This window comes from Somniosus microcephalus, chromosome 6 (assembly GCF_052327205.1).
Source record: "Somniosus microcephalus isolate GS21.2 chromosome 6, FLI_Smic_1.0, whole genome shotgun sequence".
In the NCBI taxonomy this organism is placed as follows: domain Eukaryota; kingdom Metazoa; phylum Chordata; class Chondrichthyes; order Squaliformes; family Somniosidae; genus Somniosus; species Somniosus microcephalus.
The window spans coordinates 238,280,225-238,297,822 of record NC_140992.1 but is presented as its reverse complement, the minus strand read 5'-3'; the positions used below and the strand labels follow the sequence as shown (position 1 = coordinate 238,297,822).

At 46.3% G+C, this 17,598-nt stretch overlaps 1 protein-coding gene across 1 annotated transcript in view; it reads left to right on the top strand.

Annotated features, from left to right (window-relative positions):
* Positions 1 to 17,598, top strand: part of slc7a5 (solute carrier family 7 member 5) — a 73,887-nt gene that overhangs the window by 41,833 nt on the left and 14,456 nt on the right. The window contains exons 3-6 of the mRNA XM_085991599.1: positions 2,848 to 2,953; positions 8,306 to 8,350; positions 12,518 to 12,641; positions 14,567 to 14,670. Coding sequence (XP_085847725.1) covers positions 2,848 to 2,953; positions 8,306 to 8,350; positions 12,518 to 12,641; positions 14,567 to 14,670 — 379 coding nt within the window. The remainder of the gene's footprint in view (positions 1 to 2,847; positions 2,954 to 8,305; positions 8,351 to 12,517; positions 12,642 to 14,566; positions 14,671 to 17,598) is intronic.

Genomic DNA, 17,598 nt, shown 5'->3' with positions numbered 1-17,598 from the left:
CCTCGTTACTCGCTCGTTAGTAAATGCAAAGTACAGTTAATTGAAAAAGTTATATTTCAAATATTTTATGATATTTTAAATTGATTAGCTTGTGTTACAACAGTGTTTTTATTGTTTGTTAATATGTCATTTGAAATAATCCAGTTGCTCCAGAAATTTCCTTAGGAGCTTATCAGTGTACTAAAAGTCCAGGTTGCAAAATGTCAAATTAATTATCTGTACTATTTGACCTCCTGAGCCATTGATAACAGTGAGCCTGAGGATGTGCTGGTTCCTTTATCTATATATTTAATTAATTTTTATCACTTTTTTTAAAAGCACAAAATCTGTAACACAATAGTAGCCAAGATGTTCCAGGTTAAAGATAAGTATCTGGAATTTAGGGCCATGGAGGAGGGGTGGGGACGTCATGGAGTTGAACAAAACTGGGGAGGCCTGGAGTTTGGCAGAACTGGCGTTTGGAGGATGACGGTGGACATGCTGAACTTTTGCAGTTTGAGAGGTGGTCTGGCAGCTTGAGGTTGAGGGTGCTAGAGGTTAGTAGCACTAAGAGGATGGTCCCGCAGTTTGCCAGTAATGTGTGGGGAGATCTTGAGGCCTCCTGCCCAGCAGAAATGGGGGGAGTGGCATAGTGTCCCGAAAATGGCAGAATATGACTTACCATCTCCGTCCCATCGACGGCATGGCCGCGCTATATTCCCAAGGGCCGAGGAAAAACTTTTTTACGCAGCGAGCGGTTAAGATCTGGAATTCACTGCCTAAAAGGGTGGTGGAGGCAGATTCAATCGTGGCTTTCAAAAGGGAATTGGATAAGTACCTGAAGGAAAAAAATTTGCAGGGCTACGGGGAAAGGGCGGGGGAGTGGGACTAGATGAAGTTCTCTTGCAGAGAGCCGGCATGGGCTCGACAGGCCGAATGGCCACCTTCTGTGCTGTAACCATTCTATGATTCTATAATATGATGTATATAGAATCCCGATTTAAGACTTAACTGGGTGGCGTGCGTATCATGCACAATGCACACCATCCAGCTGAAGAGGAGACCAGAAGGTAAGTTTTTATTATCCAGTTTTGTGAGGCAACAGTGCAGCTCTGGGCTCCTCAACCTGGGTCCCTGCCACATTGGATCAAACCACCGCCCGCCACACCCACCCCGACATACCTCTTTCTGGGCCTGGAGGTTGGCTGGGCCGCCCCAGGATACTCATTTAACGCCTGCAGTCTGCTGGCCCTGTGTTAATGCAGCCCGTCTGTTTCACAGGCTGGCCACTCCTAAACCACACAGAGAGAAAATCTACCCCGTGGTATGGGTCCTGGGGTTTTGCAGCACTGGGAGGAAGGCTATCTAGCTTAGCACCAAGAGGAGAGGGTCATCAGTTTTGACCGCATCATACTATGCTTGCTGTTCTCCGGCGGTGCCAAGACTTCCATTTCCTGTACAGTATCTGAATTACCAGGTCAAGAGGAGCACTGCACCTTGTTGCTTCCTTGACACACTGAGTCATGTACTGGTGGAAAGAAGTGGTAGCATAGGTACGAGTCAGTTAAGACTACAGGATGAATGCATTGCGGTGTAACCTTTGCCGTGCTACATTGAAATGCTATAGGATCTGCTCTCAAGTAACAGGTGGAGTAATATAACCAACTGGATTGCGGCTACAATGGCAAACTCTGATGAAGTACACAGCAGTTAGCTGTTAACATTTGTAGAATTACCAGAATCATTTAATTGCAAGATTTTTCTTTTGTGGTGGAGAATTGCAGTAGCCTTGTTTGCATGTTTTAAATATAGTAACGGAGGGGGCGATTTTGCCAGCCCTGGGGAGGCAGGTTTGGAGGCAGGACTGCCGGGAAAATGGCAGAATCTGGGGGCGGGTACCCATCTCGCCCCCAACCCTCCTCCATGCCATCTTCCCAGGAGGCAGGTACCCGACCCGCGCCGGGTCTTGTCTCCTCGAGGCAGGAAGGGGATTAGTGCCAATTAACTGCCTGTTAACAGGCAGTTTTTTTGAGAATCCTCATTTTGAACCCAAAGTGTGGGCTTCCCGACAGCTCCGAACCTCGCCAGGGTCAGCGAGGTGGGCCGTCAGTCTGCGGGGGTCAGAGGGGCCGAAATGTCCGGTGTTCAGGTGAGTGATGGGCGCATGTGTGCAGAGGTAAGTCTGTGAGGTGTGTGTAAAGTATTTTAATAAGTTTTACTTACCTTTACTTCTTCCTGCAGGCTTCCTCCCTTCAGGTCTTAGGAGTCCCTCAGCTCACCGGCACAGAAAGCAGAATGGCCGCTGAACTGTCAAAAGCTGCAGCCTTCTGCTTTCTGCCCAGGAGAACTCTCTTACTCAGCCTGAGTGACAGGACTGAACTTAGAGGACAGATTGTCAGTGTTTGACAGCGTCAAACGCTGACATTTCATCTATCAAAAGCTCTTGACAGATGAAACGTCACTCGCTGACGTCACATGTAACCGGCTTTCCCTTAATTGGCCTGCTAAGCCTGCTGGGTGGGCTTAACAAGGTCAATCAAGGGAAAATAGCGTGGGTTGGCCACAAGTCGATGGAGGCGGGACTAAAACCCGACAAGTGGGAGTCCCGCCTCCAAAAGCTCCCCATTGACAAAATCCAGCCTGTAGTGTCTGAAATTCCTCTGTGGGATACTAGCATATGAATGCTTAATGTGCCCATCTCAGATTCCTCTCTGCTATTTCAGCAGAGGTGTTAATCCATTTAAAATAAATGCCTCCCCTAAAATAACAGGAATTTCAGGTGATTGTGACCATTATTTCTTAAGCAGAATTATTTCTTCTCAACTATGTCGTTCAAAAGTAATCTTTGGCTCTTTTTGTTCCATATAGGAGACATTCCATATTTGAGACCTGACCGGGCCTTTGAAGGGACAACCACAGATGTGGGAAAAGCAGTGTTGGCAGTGTACAGTGGCCTCTTTGCATATGGTGGCTGGTAAGGCAGACTACTGTTTGATGTTTTTAATTGGCCCCACAGGAACTTGAATAACCCTTACGCACAAATGTCATTGTGCTCCGACAGAGAGCTGATTTGGCCATTAGCAAATTTACTGCACTGAGATTACATGTAAAATCTCAACATTTCCTACGAGTCATTTAGTATCCCAAACATTTAGTATCATGAATGGAAAGGGATGGTGAGTTTCCAATCTCAAAATTTTTAAAAAGGCCTCTTTTGTAAAAGTACTGAAAGGTGAATTTTATACCTGTGGCTTATAGGGGGCATTTTATTGAACCTGGCTTGAAATTGCTACTGTATTCAAATAGGTATTGAGATGGAAATATGAAAAGAGGCATATATTTTTAAGAATTTGAAAGGATTGACAAAAATTGATCCAGGAAAATTGCAGTGAAATTTCAGTCAGGAATTTGAGAGGAAGAGGAGAAGTCAGACAATTTCACCCAGGATACTACAGTTGTAAGATAAGTTACCAGGAAAATAATTGAAGCATATGTTATAGATCGGTTTGAAAGAAAGTTAGCCACATTTCTGGAGAGAGAAGGCATTGAAGGATTAAAAATGTTTAATCTTTGAAAAAGATTTTGCTATTTTGGTCTAGTGACCTTTTCAAGTTGCTAAAGATTCTTATGTTACCAGATTTATTATCCATTTTAGGGGCTTGATCTCTGTTGCTCTGTAATTCTCATCCCGGTATATACAGTACTAGTTGGAGTGCCCGGCGGTGCCGAGGGTTTTTTGAGGGCATGTTGTTATGAAAAAAGTAGAAATAATTTTTATATATATATAAATGAGTTTGTCTGTCTGTGTGGGAAGGAGAGAGAGAGAGGGAAAGAGAGAGAGAGAGACTGGGGGCGGGGGGAGAAGAGAGCGACTGGGGGGGAGAAGAGAGCGACTGGGGGGAAGAGAGAGAGCGACTGGGGGGAAGAGAGAGAGCGACTGGGGGGAAGAGAGAGAGAGACTGGGGGGAAGAGAGAGAGAGACTGGGGGGAAGAGAGAGAGAGAGACTGGGGGGAAGAGAGAGAGAGACTGGGGGGAAGAGAGTGAGAGACTGGGGGGAAGAGAGAGAGAGAGACTGGGGGAAGAGAGAGAGAGACGGGGGAGTGGGGAAGAGAGAGAGAGACGGGGGAGTGAGAGAGAGAGAGAGAGACTGGGGGAAGAGAGAAAGAGAGAGACTGGGGGGGAGAGAGAGAGAGAGACGGGGGGGGGGGGGAAAGAGAGAGAGAGACTGCTGGATTTAGTTCGCGATTAGCCTGGAGAGAGAGGGGGGGAAGGAGCGCCTCAGGCCTGGCCCAATGGACCCCTGCGAAGGAAGGAAGGAAGAAGGCGAGCTGCCCCTGTCATTCCCCTCTCTCTCTCCCCCTCCCCACTCTCTCTCTCTCTCTCTCTCTCTCTCTCTCTCTCTCTCTCTCTCTCTCTCTCTTCCCTCCCTCCCTCCCTCCCCCTGCTTTCCTCTCTATCCCTCCCTCCCTAGCGCCTCAGGCCTGGCCTGAGTCACCCCAGCTGAGCTCGCGCTGTGGCACGCCGACCGAGTCACCGGACAACAAACACCGTCCTCACCTGTCACGATTAGCTGCAGCTTGCTTTTCGCTGGTCGGGGAGGAAGGAGGGAATGGTGCCTGATGGCCGCGAGGGTGTACTCCCGCAGAGAGAGAGAGAGAGAGACAGAGAGAGACAGAGACTTGTTTCAGCTTCAGGCCCGGCCGGTCTGTAATGGCCGCCACTCACCTCACTAACAGCAGTTTGAAGGATTAGGCCCCGCCCACAAACGCCATGAAACGCCCCCCGTGACGCAGCGCGCGGATTGGTCAACCATCACGTCACTCAACGCTAATGAGCGGTAGGATTGGTCAACCGCTAATGAGCGGATTTTTTCCCATTTTTTGAACGATTTTTGTCTACTGTCCGAACAATTTTTGTTTGACCAAAAAGTAAATACGCCTATGACACTTCTAATCATAAGCTTTCTTTTGATATAACATATGTGTAGGTATGCTCTATAACTTTTGAGTGATGCACAGACAGACAGACAGACAGACAGATCGATCCTTTTTATATATATATATAGATTAGGGTACATTTTATAATTCCGGCACAGGTCAGTGGGTCCGAAACAATATTTCATCCGAAATCCAACAGAGTCTGCTGATCGTCCTGCCTGAATTCCCAGTGTGCAAAGCTCTGCACTTTAAAAAAAAATGATTTATTGTTAAGATGTGATGTGAATGCTGCTGGCAAGGCTGCATGTATTGCCCATCCTTCTGAGAACCCCATGGTGGGCCTTCTCCTTGTACTGCCGCATTACTTGTGGTGATAGTCCTACAATGGTGTTAGGCACAGAATTCCAAGATTCTGACCCAGCAACGATGAAACAATGACGATTTATGTCCAAGTCAGGATGGTGTGTAACTTAGAGAGGAACGTGGAGGTAAAGGTTAAAAAAAAAAAAGCAAAATACTGCGGATGCTGGAAATCTGAAATAAAAACAGAAAATGCTATAAAATACTCAGCAGGTCAGGCAGCATCTGTGGAGAGAGAAACAGTTAACGTTTCAGGTCAATGACCTTTCGTCAGTTCTGATGTAAGCTGATCAACCTGAAATGTTGGCCCCGATATTAACTCTGAGTCACGTTGGAACCGGGTTGGGGGGTTTCCGATGTCACATGGGAAACCCGGAAGGACGTTCGGTGCGTCTTTGATTGGCATTTTAACGCAGCCAGCTCACTATAATTTTACTTCCGGGTTTGGCGTCGATTGCGTGGCAGCAGACGTGGTGAGGACCTTCACACCGCGATCTCAACTCCAATATTCAAAGATGGAATTTGGAAGAGTTTGGAGTTGGAAGCAAGAGAAGACAAGGTGTGACAATAAATTCAGGAGGCTCAAAGGCTGCACCCCGCTTCAGTGACACCTCCCTTGATGTACTGCTGGGGTCAGTGAAGAGCAGGAGAGAGATACTCTTCCCCGGAACTGGGAGGAAGAAACCTGCTGTTGCTACAAAGAAGGTGTAGCTAGAGATGGCCCAGGAGATCAGCAGCAGGAGCATTGTGCCAAGCTCCTGGATTCAGTGCAGAAAGCACTTTAATGACCTAAGCAGGTCAGGAAAGGTGAGTACAGGTGCGCATTCACCTACATCCTGCTGTGCACATCATCTCTCCCCCTCACTCTGCCTTGTCAAGCCTACTCCATCACATCAGTCCTCACACCTACCTACCTTGCCCCAGCCTTTTCTTTCTATGCACTTCTTCATATAGCCATCTACCACTGCCACATCCTTGTGCAATTTGATGCCTCTTCCTGATAGTTACTCTCACCAAATGCACTGCATCCATCAGGTGAACACATGGCATCACTTATAGGTCTGTCCTTTCCCCCGTTGCAGGAGAAGAGAGCACAGAACACGAGGGAGAGGAAGAGAACTGGAGGTGGTCCCCACAGATTTCCCAGCTAACAACGGCAGAGGAGGAAATGCTGGAGATCGGTGGCGTTTCGACGTCCTGGCCATGGGAGATGGGACCTCCCAGCTACCTGGTGACACAATTAAATATCAGCAACCTGATGCGCTATCAATTACTCATAAAAGACTGAGAGTTAAGAGAGTAACTAAAGGCTTTTATTAACAAAAGAATGAAGGTCTGCCTCGAGTGGTCGACCGGTCCAGAAATACAAAGGGGCTGGGGAGCAGTCACCTTTATACTAGGACTTGTGGGAGGAGTCAGCCGAGGCATGTCCAGGCATGTACACCGTGGAATACAAACAGTGGTTTACCACACAACCCACATGTGATATAGCACTCAGTCTTGTTGAGTTGATTTCAACAGTGAGTTTAATATGATCATCTTCATAATGATAAGTTGCAACATATTTACCTTGCCAGTATTAATTCATATATTTTCTCTCCGCCAGGGTCTACACGGGTGCAGCAGGAGTCCAAGCACCTCGTGGATGATGAATTGTTAGAGGAGCTGATTCCTTCTGAGGGTGCACCGTCACAGGACTCCTGCTTACCATGCACCAGCTCAGATACTCGCACTTCGGTGGGACCAGTTAGACAGATAGTTGGGTTTTCACCTGGTGACTCACACTTCACAAGTGAGCAAGAGCAGACGGTGGTGGCAGGGACAGCAGTGGAGAGTCTTTGTCGGATGGCGCTGCCTTGTCCAAGCTCTGCTCAGCTGGACACAGATGCTGTACTCCGGGGACTGTTGATGAAAGGGAACATTGGTGGCAAACTACCCGTTGGTTACCTGTATCATGCATTTGTGGGCCGCTCACTGGGGGATCCTGGATATGCCTCTGGCAGAGCCCTGGAAGGATTCGGAGGCAAAAAAGTTGAGGACGGTGGTCACTTTGACAGCTACTGGGAAAGCACGACCACCAGCTCCGGCAGGGAGCAGGCCTTCTTCTAGGAGGCTGCAGATGTCTGCCACCACCTGACGTGACAAGCTGAGCCTCCTGAAGTGTTGCTGATCCGACATGCCAAGGAAACTCAGCCTCTGCCTGTACACCCTGTGTCGCGGGTAATGTCTCCTGTGAGTTACACCCCTCTGCTTCTCCCCTCTTTGCTGTCCAGCTGCAGGCCTCTCAACAGCAGGCTGCTGGTACTGGTCATATTGCTCCTCGTCCGAGGTCCAATCTAAGGCAACCAAATCGCAACAACCTGAGGTAATTCAGAAAACCTCCAAAGTGTAGAAAAAGTACTGTAGTAGGTACCCCCTAGTAGGTAAGAAAGCAGCTGTGTGCACTGAGTATTTATTGCAGTCTTTCCGTTAGTTTTAATCAGCCCTCTCAATTGCCGTTGTGTTCTCGTCGGACTTTCAGGAAGCCCGGGAAACCCGTGGATGCGACGTGAAACTTGAAACTGTGTTGAAATTGAACTCCAACTGAGCGATTACCATATGTTAATAGGCAGCCCGTCTCTCCCGAGGGGGTTTGTGCGCAATCAGCCTGACTCGGTCGAGTTAAACGCGGGTTGGAGCCGGCTTCCTGACGCTCTCGCATTTTTGCCGGACTTAACCCCCCGCCCCGCACTCAAACCCACGCACTCCTGGTTAAAATCCACCCGTTCACTCAGTTTCACTCTCCACAGGTGCTGCCTGACCGGTTGAGTATTTTCTAGCATTTTCTGGTTTTTGTTTTGGAGGTAAAGGTGTTCCCCACAACATTGCTACTCTTATTGGTTGTAGCTGTGGGAGGTGCTGTTGAAATAACCTTGGGAGTGCAAATTTGTAAAATCTACCCTATTGTGCTCTCAATTTTGTTTTAGATTTTTTATCTCAGCAGAACTGCATTTGATGGATTATAATGAAACTTTTCTATTCATTGTAGGAATTACTTGAATTTTGTCACAGAAGAAATGATCGAACCATTTAAGTGAGTACAGCAAGATTTCTGTGTTAAAAATCATGTCGCCCTTAAGCTGCATTAAATTTTAGGTTGCCTCCTCAATGGAGCGAGCGTTTGGTTCAGTGGTAACATTCCCACCTCTGAGGCAGAAAGTGTCGGGGTTCCAACCCCACTCCAGACAGTCCCAGTGAGTGGAGTCGGAGCTCTGCCTCTGAATTCTGGGTTGACATCCACTGGGACACTTGCCCCCCGCCACCCCTCAATCGTATGGGTTGTGGGAGCCCATAAAACCCTCCCGCAGTATAGGCCTAACCACCCTATTGGCTGGGATAAAGATGGTTATGGCCATGGAAGGAGCATTCATGTCACTGCCTATCAGACTGTTAATCAGCCTGCGAATCTTCACACTGTTCAGCAAGAAGATTCAAAATGATGATGACCTCCTCCCCCTGAATATACCTCTTGCCAGTCAGTCAAAGCGGAACTTAAAATCTGACCCTTGTTTCACAGTCATATCAAAAACAGGTGGAGAGGGAACGGAATTAGCCTCTGGCAATATGCAACTGATCTTGGCTTGTTGCTATAGGTAATTAGGAACATTTTGAGTCTAAAAAACAATTTGTGCAATGGTGGTCTGTGCAGCATTGAGTTCCCAGTGTGGCGAATCATATCTAAATCCCAGCTCCATCAGTCTTTAATGTGTACTGACTTTGTTAGGTAATATATTCCTCCAGAAAGAGGATTGGAAACAGATTGGTACCTTCGGGATGTGAACTGTGCGTACTGTTGGAAACATTAATGCTTCAGGTTTTCAAGCATGGGCTGGATGTGACAACAGTTAGCCCTTGAGCAGATTAATCTTGTGAATAAATTGACTGGCATTGAACTTAGTCACAACTCCTGTTGATCTTGTAATGTAACATTGTAATTCTACCTTAAATGTCAAGCAAGGTAAACATCACCAGAATATGCACCATTTATATTATAGTGTGAGTTGAGTGAGCTAGTTCCTGATTCCTTGAAATTAGTTTAATCATACAGAAAGAATAGTTCAGCAACTTCCTAAAAGAGGTACTAAATCTGAGCATAAAGATTTTGTGGTTTTTGTTTTTAAGTCCTGACCTAAGTTTGGAGAGCTGCTATTTTTTTTCATTCTTATTTTTTGTAATCGAATACAGGGAGATGTAATTTTAACCTAACTCGCCGGGCGGGAAACCAATAAGATTGGGTGGAACGCCGGTTTTACGTTCCAATATTAAATGAGTAAAATATGCCAGGGTGTAAACTGGAGTTGCACCCAATCCCACCAGTTTCCCGATGGGTGGGTTAGGTTAAGATTACCCCAAGAATGTCTAAGAGCTTTCATAGAAGAATCATAGGGGGGAAAATTGGGTCACGCCCCCTTTGGGACGCTAACTTTGCCGAGGCGCCCCCACGCCCGAAATTCATTGGTAGCGCCCCAAGAGGGAGGCAGGGTGCTACTGGAAGCGCCCCGCCTCCCTATTGGGGCGCTGCGAGTGAATATCACGGCGCTAAGTGCCGCAGCAACGTGCGCTGCGGCACATCGCACCGTGGTACTGCAGGCCTTCCTCCCCTTATTAAAGGGGAGGGGCCTAGCATAGCGCGACCTGGGGCACAGCTGGGCCACCAGGGATCGGAGTGCCGGCAAAAGAGCCCGGCACAAGAGAAGTGCCGGCTCACGGAGCGAAGCCGGCACTCCGCGGGGGTGCTGCACAGAAGGCTGGAGACAGCAACGAGGGCAGGTGCTGGCAGGCAGCCAGCAACAAAAATGGCCGCCCGGCACCTCCCCTTTAATTTGCGCCACCCTGGCCGCAGGTAGGCCCCCCTGACCCTGTCGGACATTGCGTCCGGTGCTAAGTCAGGGGGCGCTACCGAAGATCGCGAGTGGGGTGCTGCGCACGGTGATGACATCATCGGCCGTGGCGCAGCGCCGTGAGGCGCTAATGATTACCGCCGCCGCTAACCTCCCGCTGAATTTCGCAAGAGGATTTGACGGCTGCGCCCAGGTGCTAGTTGCTTTGCGCCCCATTAGCGGGAGGTGCAAATCAACCGAATTTTTCCCCCATAGGATCTTACAGCAAAGAAGGAGGCCATTCGGCCCATCATGACTGCTGGCTCTTTGAAAGAGCTGTCCAATTTAGGCCAACACCCCAGCTTTTTCCCCAGAACCCTGCGAATTAGTCCTCTTCAAGTACATGTCCAATTGCCTTTTGAAAGTTCCTATGTAATCTGATTCCACCGCCCTTTCAGATAGCGCGTTCCAGATCTTAACAACCCTCTGTGAAAAAATGTTTTATTTCCCCTCTAGTTCTTTTGCCAATTATTGTAAGTCTATGACCTTTGGTTACTGACTCACTTGCCAGAGGAAACAGTTTCTCCCTACTTACATAGAAACATAGAAGATAGGAGCAGGAGTAGGCCATTCGGCCCTTCAAGCCTGCTCCGCCATTCAATGAGATCATGGCTGATGATCCAAATTCAGTACCCTGTCCCTGCCTTCTCCCCATATCCCTTCATCCCTTTAGCCTTAAGAAATATATCCAACTCTTTCTTGAATATATTTAATGAACTGGCCTCCACCGCCCTCTGTGGCAGAGAATTCCACAGGTTCACCACTCTCTGGGTGAAGAAATTCCTCCTCATTTCAGTCCTAAATGTCCTACCCCTTATCCTTAGACTACGACCCCTGGTTCTGGACTCCCCGACCATCGGGAACATCCTTCCAGCATCTAGTCTGTCCAGGCCTGACAGAATTTTATAGGTTTCGATGAGATCCCCTCTCAATCTTCTAAACTCCAGTGAGTTTATACCCAATCGACACAATCTCTCCTAATATGTCATTCCTGCCATCCCAGGTATCAGCCTGGTGAATCTTTGCTGCACTCCTTCCATGGCAAGAACGTCCTTCCTCAGGTAAGGCGACCAAAACTGCACACACTACTCAAGATGTGGTCTCACCAAGGCCCTGTGCAACTGTAGCAAGACATCCTTGTTCCTGTACTCGAACCCTCTTGCTACGAAGGCCAACATACTATTTGCCGCCTTAACCGCCTGCTGCACCTGCATGCTTACCTTCAGTGACTGGTGCACAAGAATACCCAGGTCTCTTTGCACTTCCCTTTCTCCCAATCTATTGCCATTTAAATAATCTGCCTTCCTGTTTTTGCCACCAAAGTGGATAACCTCACATTTATCCACATTATAGTGCATTTGCCATGTTTCTGCCCAATCACCCAACCTGTCCAAATCGTACTGGAGTTTCAGGACATCCTCCTCACAGCATACCCTCCCACCCAGCTTTGTGTCGTCTGTAAATTTGGAGATATTACATCCAATTCCCTCGTCCAGATCATTAACCTCTCATAATTTTGAATACCTCTATTGGGTCTCCCCTTAGGTCTGCTTGAAAGAACAATCCCAGCTTCTCCATTTTCTCCACATAACTGCAGTCCCTCATCTCTGGTATCATCCTGGTAAACCTCCTCGGTACCCTCTCTAAGGCCTTGACATCCTTCCTACAGTGTGGCGCCCAGAATTGTACACAATACTCCAGCTGAGGCCAAACCAGAGATTTATAAATGTTTAGCATAACTTCCTTGTTGACGTAATCAATGCCCCTATTTACAAAGCTAATTACAGCTTTGATATATTTGTACTTTAAAATCAGTGATGTTTCTCTACGCTGTAAAGGTTCCTTCAGCTCCCCAGCCTATTAGTTGACTTGTACCACCACAACCTATTCGGTTTTTTAACGGATTGTGAAAATACAGATTAGCTACCAAAAATGATAATTGGCTGTAAATCTACTGAGTAAAGGCAGCTAGCTTTGCCTTTATCTCAAAGCTCAAATTAAATGACATTCCTCCTACAAAAAGAGCTCAATGTTCCTGTCTGCTACAGAACTGTACTGGGCATTTGTGTGCGGGTCCACTGCTTGTATATGTAATTCCTGAACGTTAAAGTTTCAGAACTTTGCCTTGTGCCGTTTAGTGCAATACAAGCTGCATTGTTGGAATATTACACCTGTGCTTCATAAGTGTGCCATGAAAACTGTACAATAAGTGATTTTTTTACCTGTTGCTCTAAAAAAAAAAAATCAATATCATTTTCATGAAAATGTGAAATATTTTGTTCTTGCACTCTTACCATCAGTAATCTTTCTTTGTTCCTCAGGAATTTGCCTCGTGCTATTATCATCTCCCTGCCCATAGTGACAGTTGTGTATGTGTTGACCAACTTGGCGTATTTTACTACCCTGTCTCCAGAGTCAATGCTGCAATCAGAAGCTGTGGCTGTGGTAAGTTGTTACAGATCAATGGTCAGGAAGCAATCCATTACTTCTTAAACATAATTTTAGTGATATATATACTTAAATAGTTGTGATAATACTTTTTTTTTCACAAGTAAAATCAGTGGCTCTGCACATAGCTATTCGAATTAATTTTGTTCTTTTAATTCTGTGAATTGTCACGGTTTTGTCATGTCTGTCTGACCAGGAAATAAGAATCCTGGAGTAAGGTTGCGTGCGTATCTATTGCATAAGGTAAAAGTCGCATCTACCTTTCTTGCTCAACCAGGAACTGTTCTCTTCTTCCTGTTCTGAATTTGGGAGTGCCATGATAACCGACAAAAGAACTGACACCCTGCCCACATTGGTTGCAGAAGACTAATCCTTAGCATGGCTTCAAATCTTGCAAAATTGGGGCTTGGATATGTTTGGCTATTTTTATAAGTGCCTTACTTTCCGTACTTGCCAGTTTTATTTAAATCTGCATTTTGATTCATTGTGCACATCCTGTATGTTGTCCTCCACAAGAATGACATAGTCTGGGCTGTAGATATCTCCATAACTACAGTAGTTGGATTGTGTGATCTACAGACAGGGAGCGCTTTTTAGGGCACTTGACTGCAAAGCTGAGTTTCTATTCTAGTGCTTGGCATTTACTTTCGAGATTCTGCTGTAAGGGAGATTTGGGCTGGATTTTACCAGCCCTGAGGAGGCGTATCTGGAGGCCGGACTGCTGGGAAAATCCCCAAAAATGGGAGCGGGTCCCAAACCCGCCTCCAACCAATCTTCCTGGGAGTCGGGTCCCCGATTTGCGCAGGGTCCCAACTCCTAGAGACGGGAAGAGGATTACAGCCACTTAACTGCCTGTTAACAGTTAAGAGGCTTTTTCCCATTTTTCCACTGCTGCTACAGGTTTCCTGATGTGGAACCCCGCCAGGGTAAGTGAGGCGTGATGTGGGTCTACTGTAATTTTTGTGTATATATGACAGCTGCAGAAGTGGTTTAAAGGATTCAGTGGGACACTGGTGAGTATCAGAGGTAAGGAAAAGTTATGAAAGTAATTTTTTATGTGTTTAGATGTTTCTGTAGGTGATAAGCTGTGAAGTGTTTGTGCAGGCTCATCTCATCGGGAGAAGTGACAGATGGCTTCTGCAATCTCAGATGCAGCTGCCATCTGTTTTATCCTAAGGAGAGAGTAATTGAAGAGCCTGGATGCAAGGGCTCACCTTTGGACATTGATTGCCAGTGTTTGACAGCACCTCAATGCTGTCAAACACTGTCAAATCATCTGTCAAACAAGTGTGGTGCATATGCCTTTAAGAAAACCAGCAGATGAAGCGACATCAACTGAAGTCACCTGACACCGGCTTTCCCTTAATTGGCCGGCAAGCCCGCAGGGCGGGCTTAACAATGCCAATCAGGGGAAAATAGCGTCAGCTCGTCATACGTCGCTGGGGGCGGGACTGGAACCCGAAAACCAGCAGTCCCGCCTCGAACTCAGCCTTCCAGGTAAGATTCCGCTAGTATATGTACCCACATCACTTAGGGAACAAGTCAGATGAAATTGTTGTTTCCTTCTTGCATTGCTCAGACATCCCTTTTCCTGGGTCCAAGAACAATGTTGGAAGCATGCATGGTAAGGTCTATCTGTCAGCTGTAGACTTACTTTTTCAACCTGTTCCTTCACCTATATTGAACATAGAGTTATCTGTTAATAAAACAAACTGATATTCAAAATCAAAAAAGTCTTAATACATCTTGGTTCTCTACTGCCCAAATAAGACCCTCTTCGAAGTGAGCAGTTGAATATACAGTTGAACAAAATCTAAAATAAACTTTTTTTACATCACCGTTTTATGTTGTATATTTCCAACCTGGAGTGTAGTATTTGATTTCTCTGTTCGTTTTAAGACTTTTTTTCCTTTTTTCTGTAGGACTTTGGTAATATCCACCTGGGAGTGATGGCCTGGATTGTTCCTGTATTTGTCGGACTCTCCTGCTTTGGTTCTGTCAATGGATCGCTCTTCACTTCATCTAGGTAAACTGACTAAAATGTTGTAATTTTATATTTGAGATTATTACAATTAGTAAACATCTACAGTAATAAGCCTTTCTGATTTTTTTTTAGCCTTTTACCAGCATAAGGGTTTAAATAAATATTAAGGTTTAATCGTACAAAAACCTTTAAAATTAGTTTAGGTTATTTTTGGTCCCTTGAAAAATGTTTAAATTTATTCTTCAAAAAATTTTTGTTTTAAATGTTTAATAAAATTGTATTTTAATTAATTTGGACCATGTGATGATTTATTTTTATTTAGGTGCTGTGAAAGTGTTTTTTAGGGGATTCCGTACATAAATGGAATCCCCCATAAGCATAATGGGAATCCTCCTTTGTGATTGGTTGGCCTGGCCCACGTGATCCCAGGGATGCTTGCGAACTGCCTGCGCTCCCTGGGATATGTGGGCCTTTACGCAGGCCTACGCCTGCAGACCCAGGGGCGCGAGTCTCCGAAGGTACAGAGGCACCCGGTGGGTGCGGAGTTTACTTGCGGTCCAGAGGTATTCAACAACAACTTGTATTTATATAGCGCCTTTAAAATAGTAAAACATCCCAAGGTGCTTCACAGGAGTATTATAAGACAAAAAAATTGATACCGAGCCACATAAGTAGAAATTAGGCCAGGTGACCAAAAGCTTGGTCAAAGGAGCGTCGTAAAGGAGGAAAGAGAGGTAGCGAGGCGGAGAGGTTTAGGGAGGGAATTCCAGAGCTCAGGGTCTGAGGGAATTCCAGAGCTTAGGGCCTAGGCAACAGAAGGCACGACCACCAAAGGTTGAGCGATTATAATCAGGGATGCTCAAGAGGGCAGAATTAGAGGAGCGGGGGGTTGTGGGGCTGGAGGACATTACAGAGATAGGGAGGGGCGAGGCCATGGAGGGATTTGAAAACAAGGATGAAAATTCTGAAATCGAGGCATTACTTAACCGGGAGCCAATGTAGGTCAGCGAGCACATGGGTGATGGGTGAGTGGGCCTTGGTGCAAGTTTGGACATGGGCTGGTGAGTTTTGGATGACCTCAAGTTTACGTAGGGTAGAAAGTGGGAGGCCAGTCAGGAGTGCGTTGGAATAGTCAAGTCGCGAGGTAACAAAGGCATGGATGAGGGTTTCAGCAACAGATGAGAAAGGGTGGAGACGGGCAATGTTGCCTCCGACCGCAATTTCCAGCCGATAGTGTTTTTTCAAAGTCATTAGGTTAACAAGTTAACTGCACTATCTGATTCATGAGGGACTTGATTTTCCAATGCTGTACTGCAAAATGCAGAAATATCGGGCGAAGAAAACCATCACCAACGTTGATGTTCCTCCCTCTTCCACTGCAGGGAAGTAGACAGCTAGACTCCATACCCTCTCACTGCATGTAAATGTGGAAGGCAGAACCCAGGAATCCACTGGATTCCCTTCCTTTCTGCCGTTGTTGCTGCCGCCTCCAGAGACTATCAGGCGAGTAATGGTGGTAGTCATTGGGATGGCAGCGGAAAACCCGCTGAAACCTCTTTTGGTGGGACAGGACACAATAGTGGCACCTTTCCCTCTCCTTTGGCCCCAGAAATTTACCTTGTTTAGCCCTCAGCTCTGTCTGAAGCCTATACAGAAATTCTTTCTCACCTATTGGGGACAGTCTGCCCTTTAATTTGGGCTCCTTCTCTTCTGGTGCAGCATTGGCAGCACCACTGCATCTTCCATCCCCAACAGTGGCCGGCTCCATCTTGCTGACATTGATCCCACCCTGACTCTCTTCTGGCAGTGAACTCGCCTTGGAAGAAAATTCAGACCGAAACGCCTTTGACTATTTAAAAAAAAAAGTAACTTGCTTCTCTGCATTCGCGGCACTAATTTGGTTATCTATTCAGGTCACTCAGTCAGTACAGTAAATGTCAGCCTTGGCTTATTTGGTAGCACTCTAGCCTCTAGATACAGAAGTTTGCGGGTTCAATTCCCACTCCAGGACCTGAGCACATAATTAAGCACACAGAACTGACAGAGCTCTGCGTAGTTGAAGATACTGTCTTTTGGATGAGATAGTAACCTGAGGTAAAAAAGCAAAATACTACAGATGCTGAAAATCTGAATTAAAAACAAAAAATGCTGGAAATACTCAGCAGGTCAGGCAGCATCTGTGGAGAGAGAAACAGAGTTAACATTTATGGTCAATTACCTTTTTTGCATACACTTGAACAACTATATGGAGTCTCTGTTTAATATCTCATCTGAAAGATGCACCTCCAACAATGCAGCATGCCCTCAGTACTGCACTAGCCTAGAACAGGTGCTTGGGTTTTATGTGACACAAGTACTGGGGGTGGCTGAACTTGTAGAAGTTCAGTTCGGTTTCCTTTTTTATTGGGTCAAAGTGAATGCCTAACTGGTAGATGTACAAGTACAAAATACTGGTAGATGTACAATACAGGAAACTTTGTGCTATCCGGAGGTTGAATGTCCGGCAACTTCGATCTAACGGCAGAAATCAGCAGCCGTTTTGGTTAGTTTTTTTTTCTTCTCCTAGCATTCTTTTCACAGGCAGGCTCTGGAAAGCATCTTTGTAGCTTAGCAACAGCTTCAGAGACGCTTCCAAGCTACTGGGCCGAGTGTTTACAAGCTGTTGCTGAGCAACAGTGTTTGTGGTCAGATACGGCTGGCTCTAGAAAGGGTCTCTGTATCTTAGCAACAGCTTCAGAGACGCTTCCAAGCCACGGGCCGAGTGCTGACAAGCTGTTGCTAAGCAACAGTCTTTGTTGTCAGATACGGAGATGAAAAGTTTCCTGTATGTACAAAACATTAACGTGCAGCTGGACTGTTGAAAACCAAGTGATATTTTTTAGCATGTGAAAATGCTACTGACACATGCAGTGGGTTTCATCAGAGCTTTGGAAAATACCAATGAAGCTAAGCTGTTCTTGGGTTTTATTG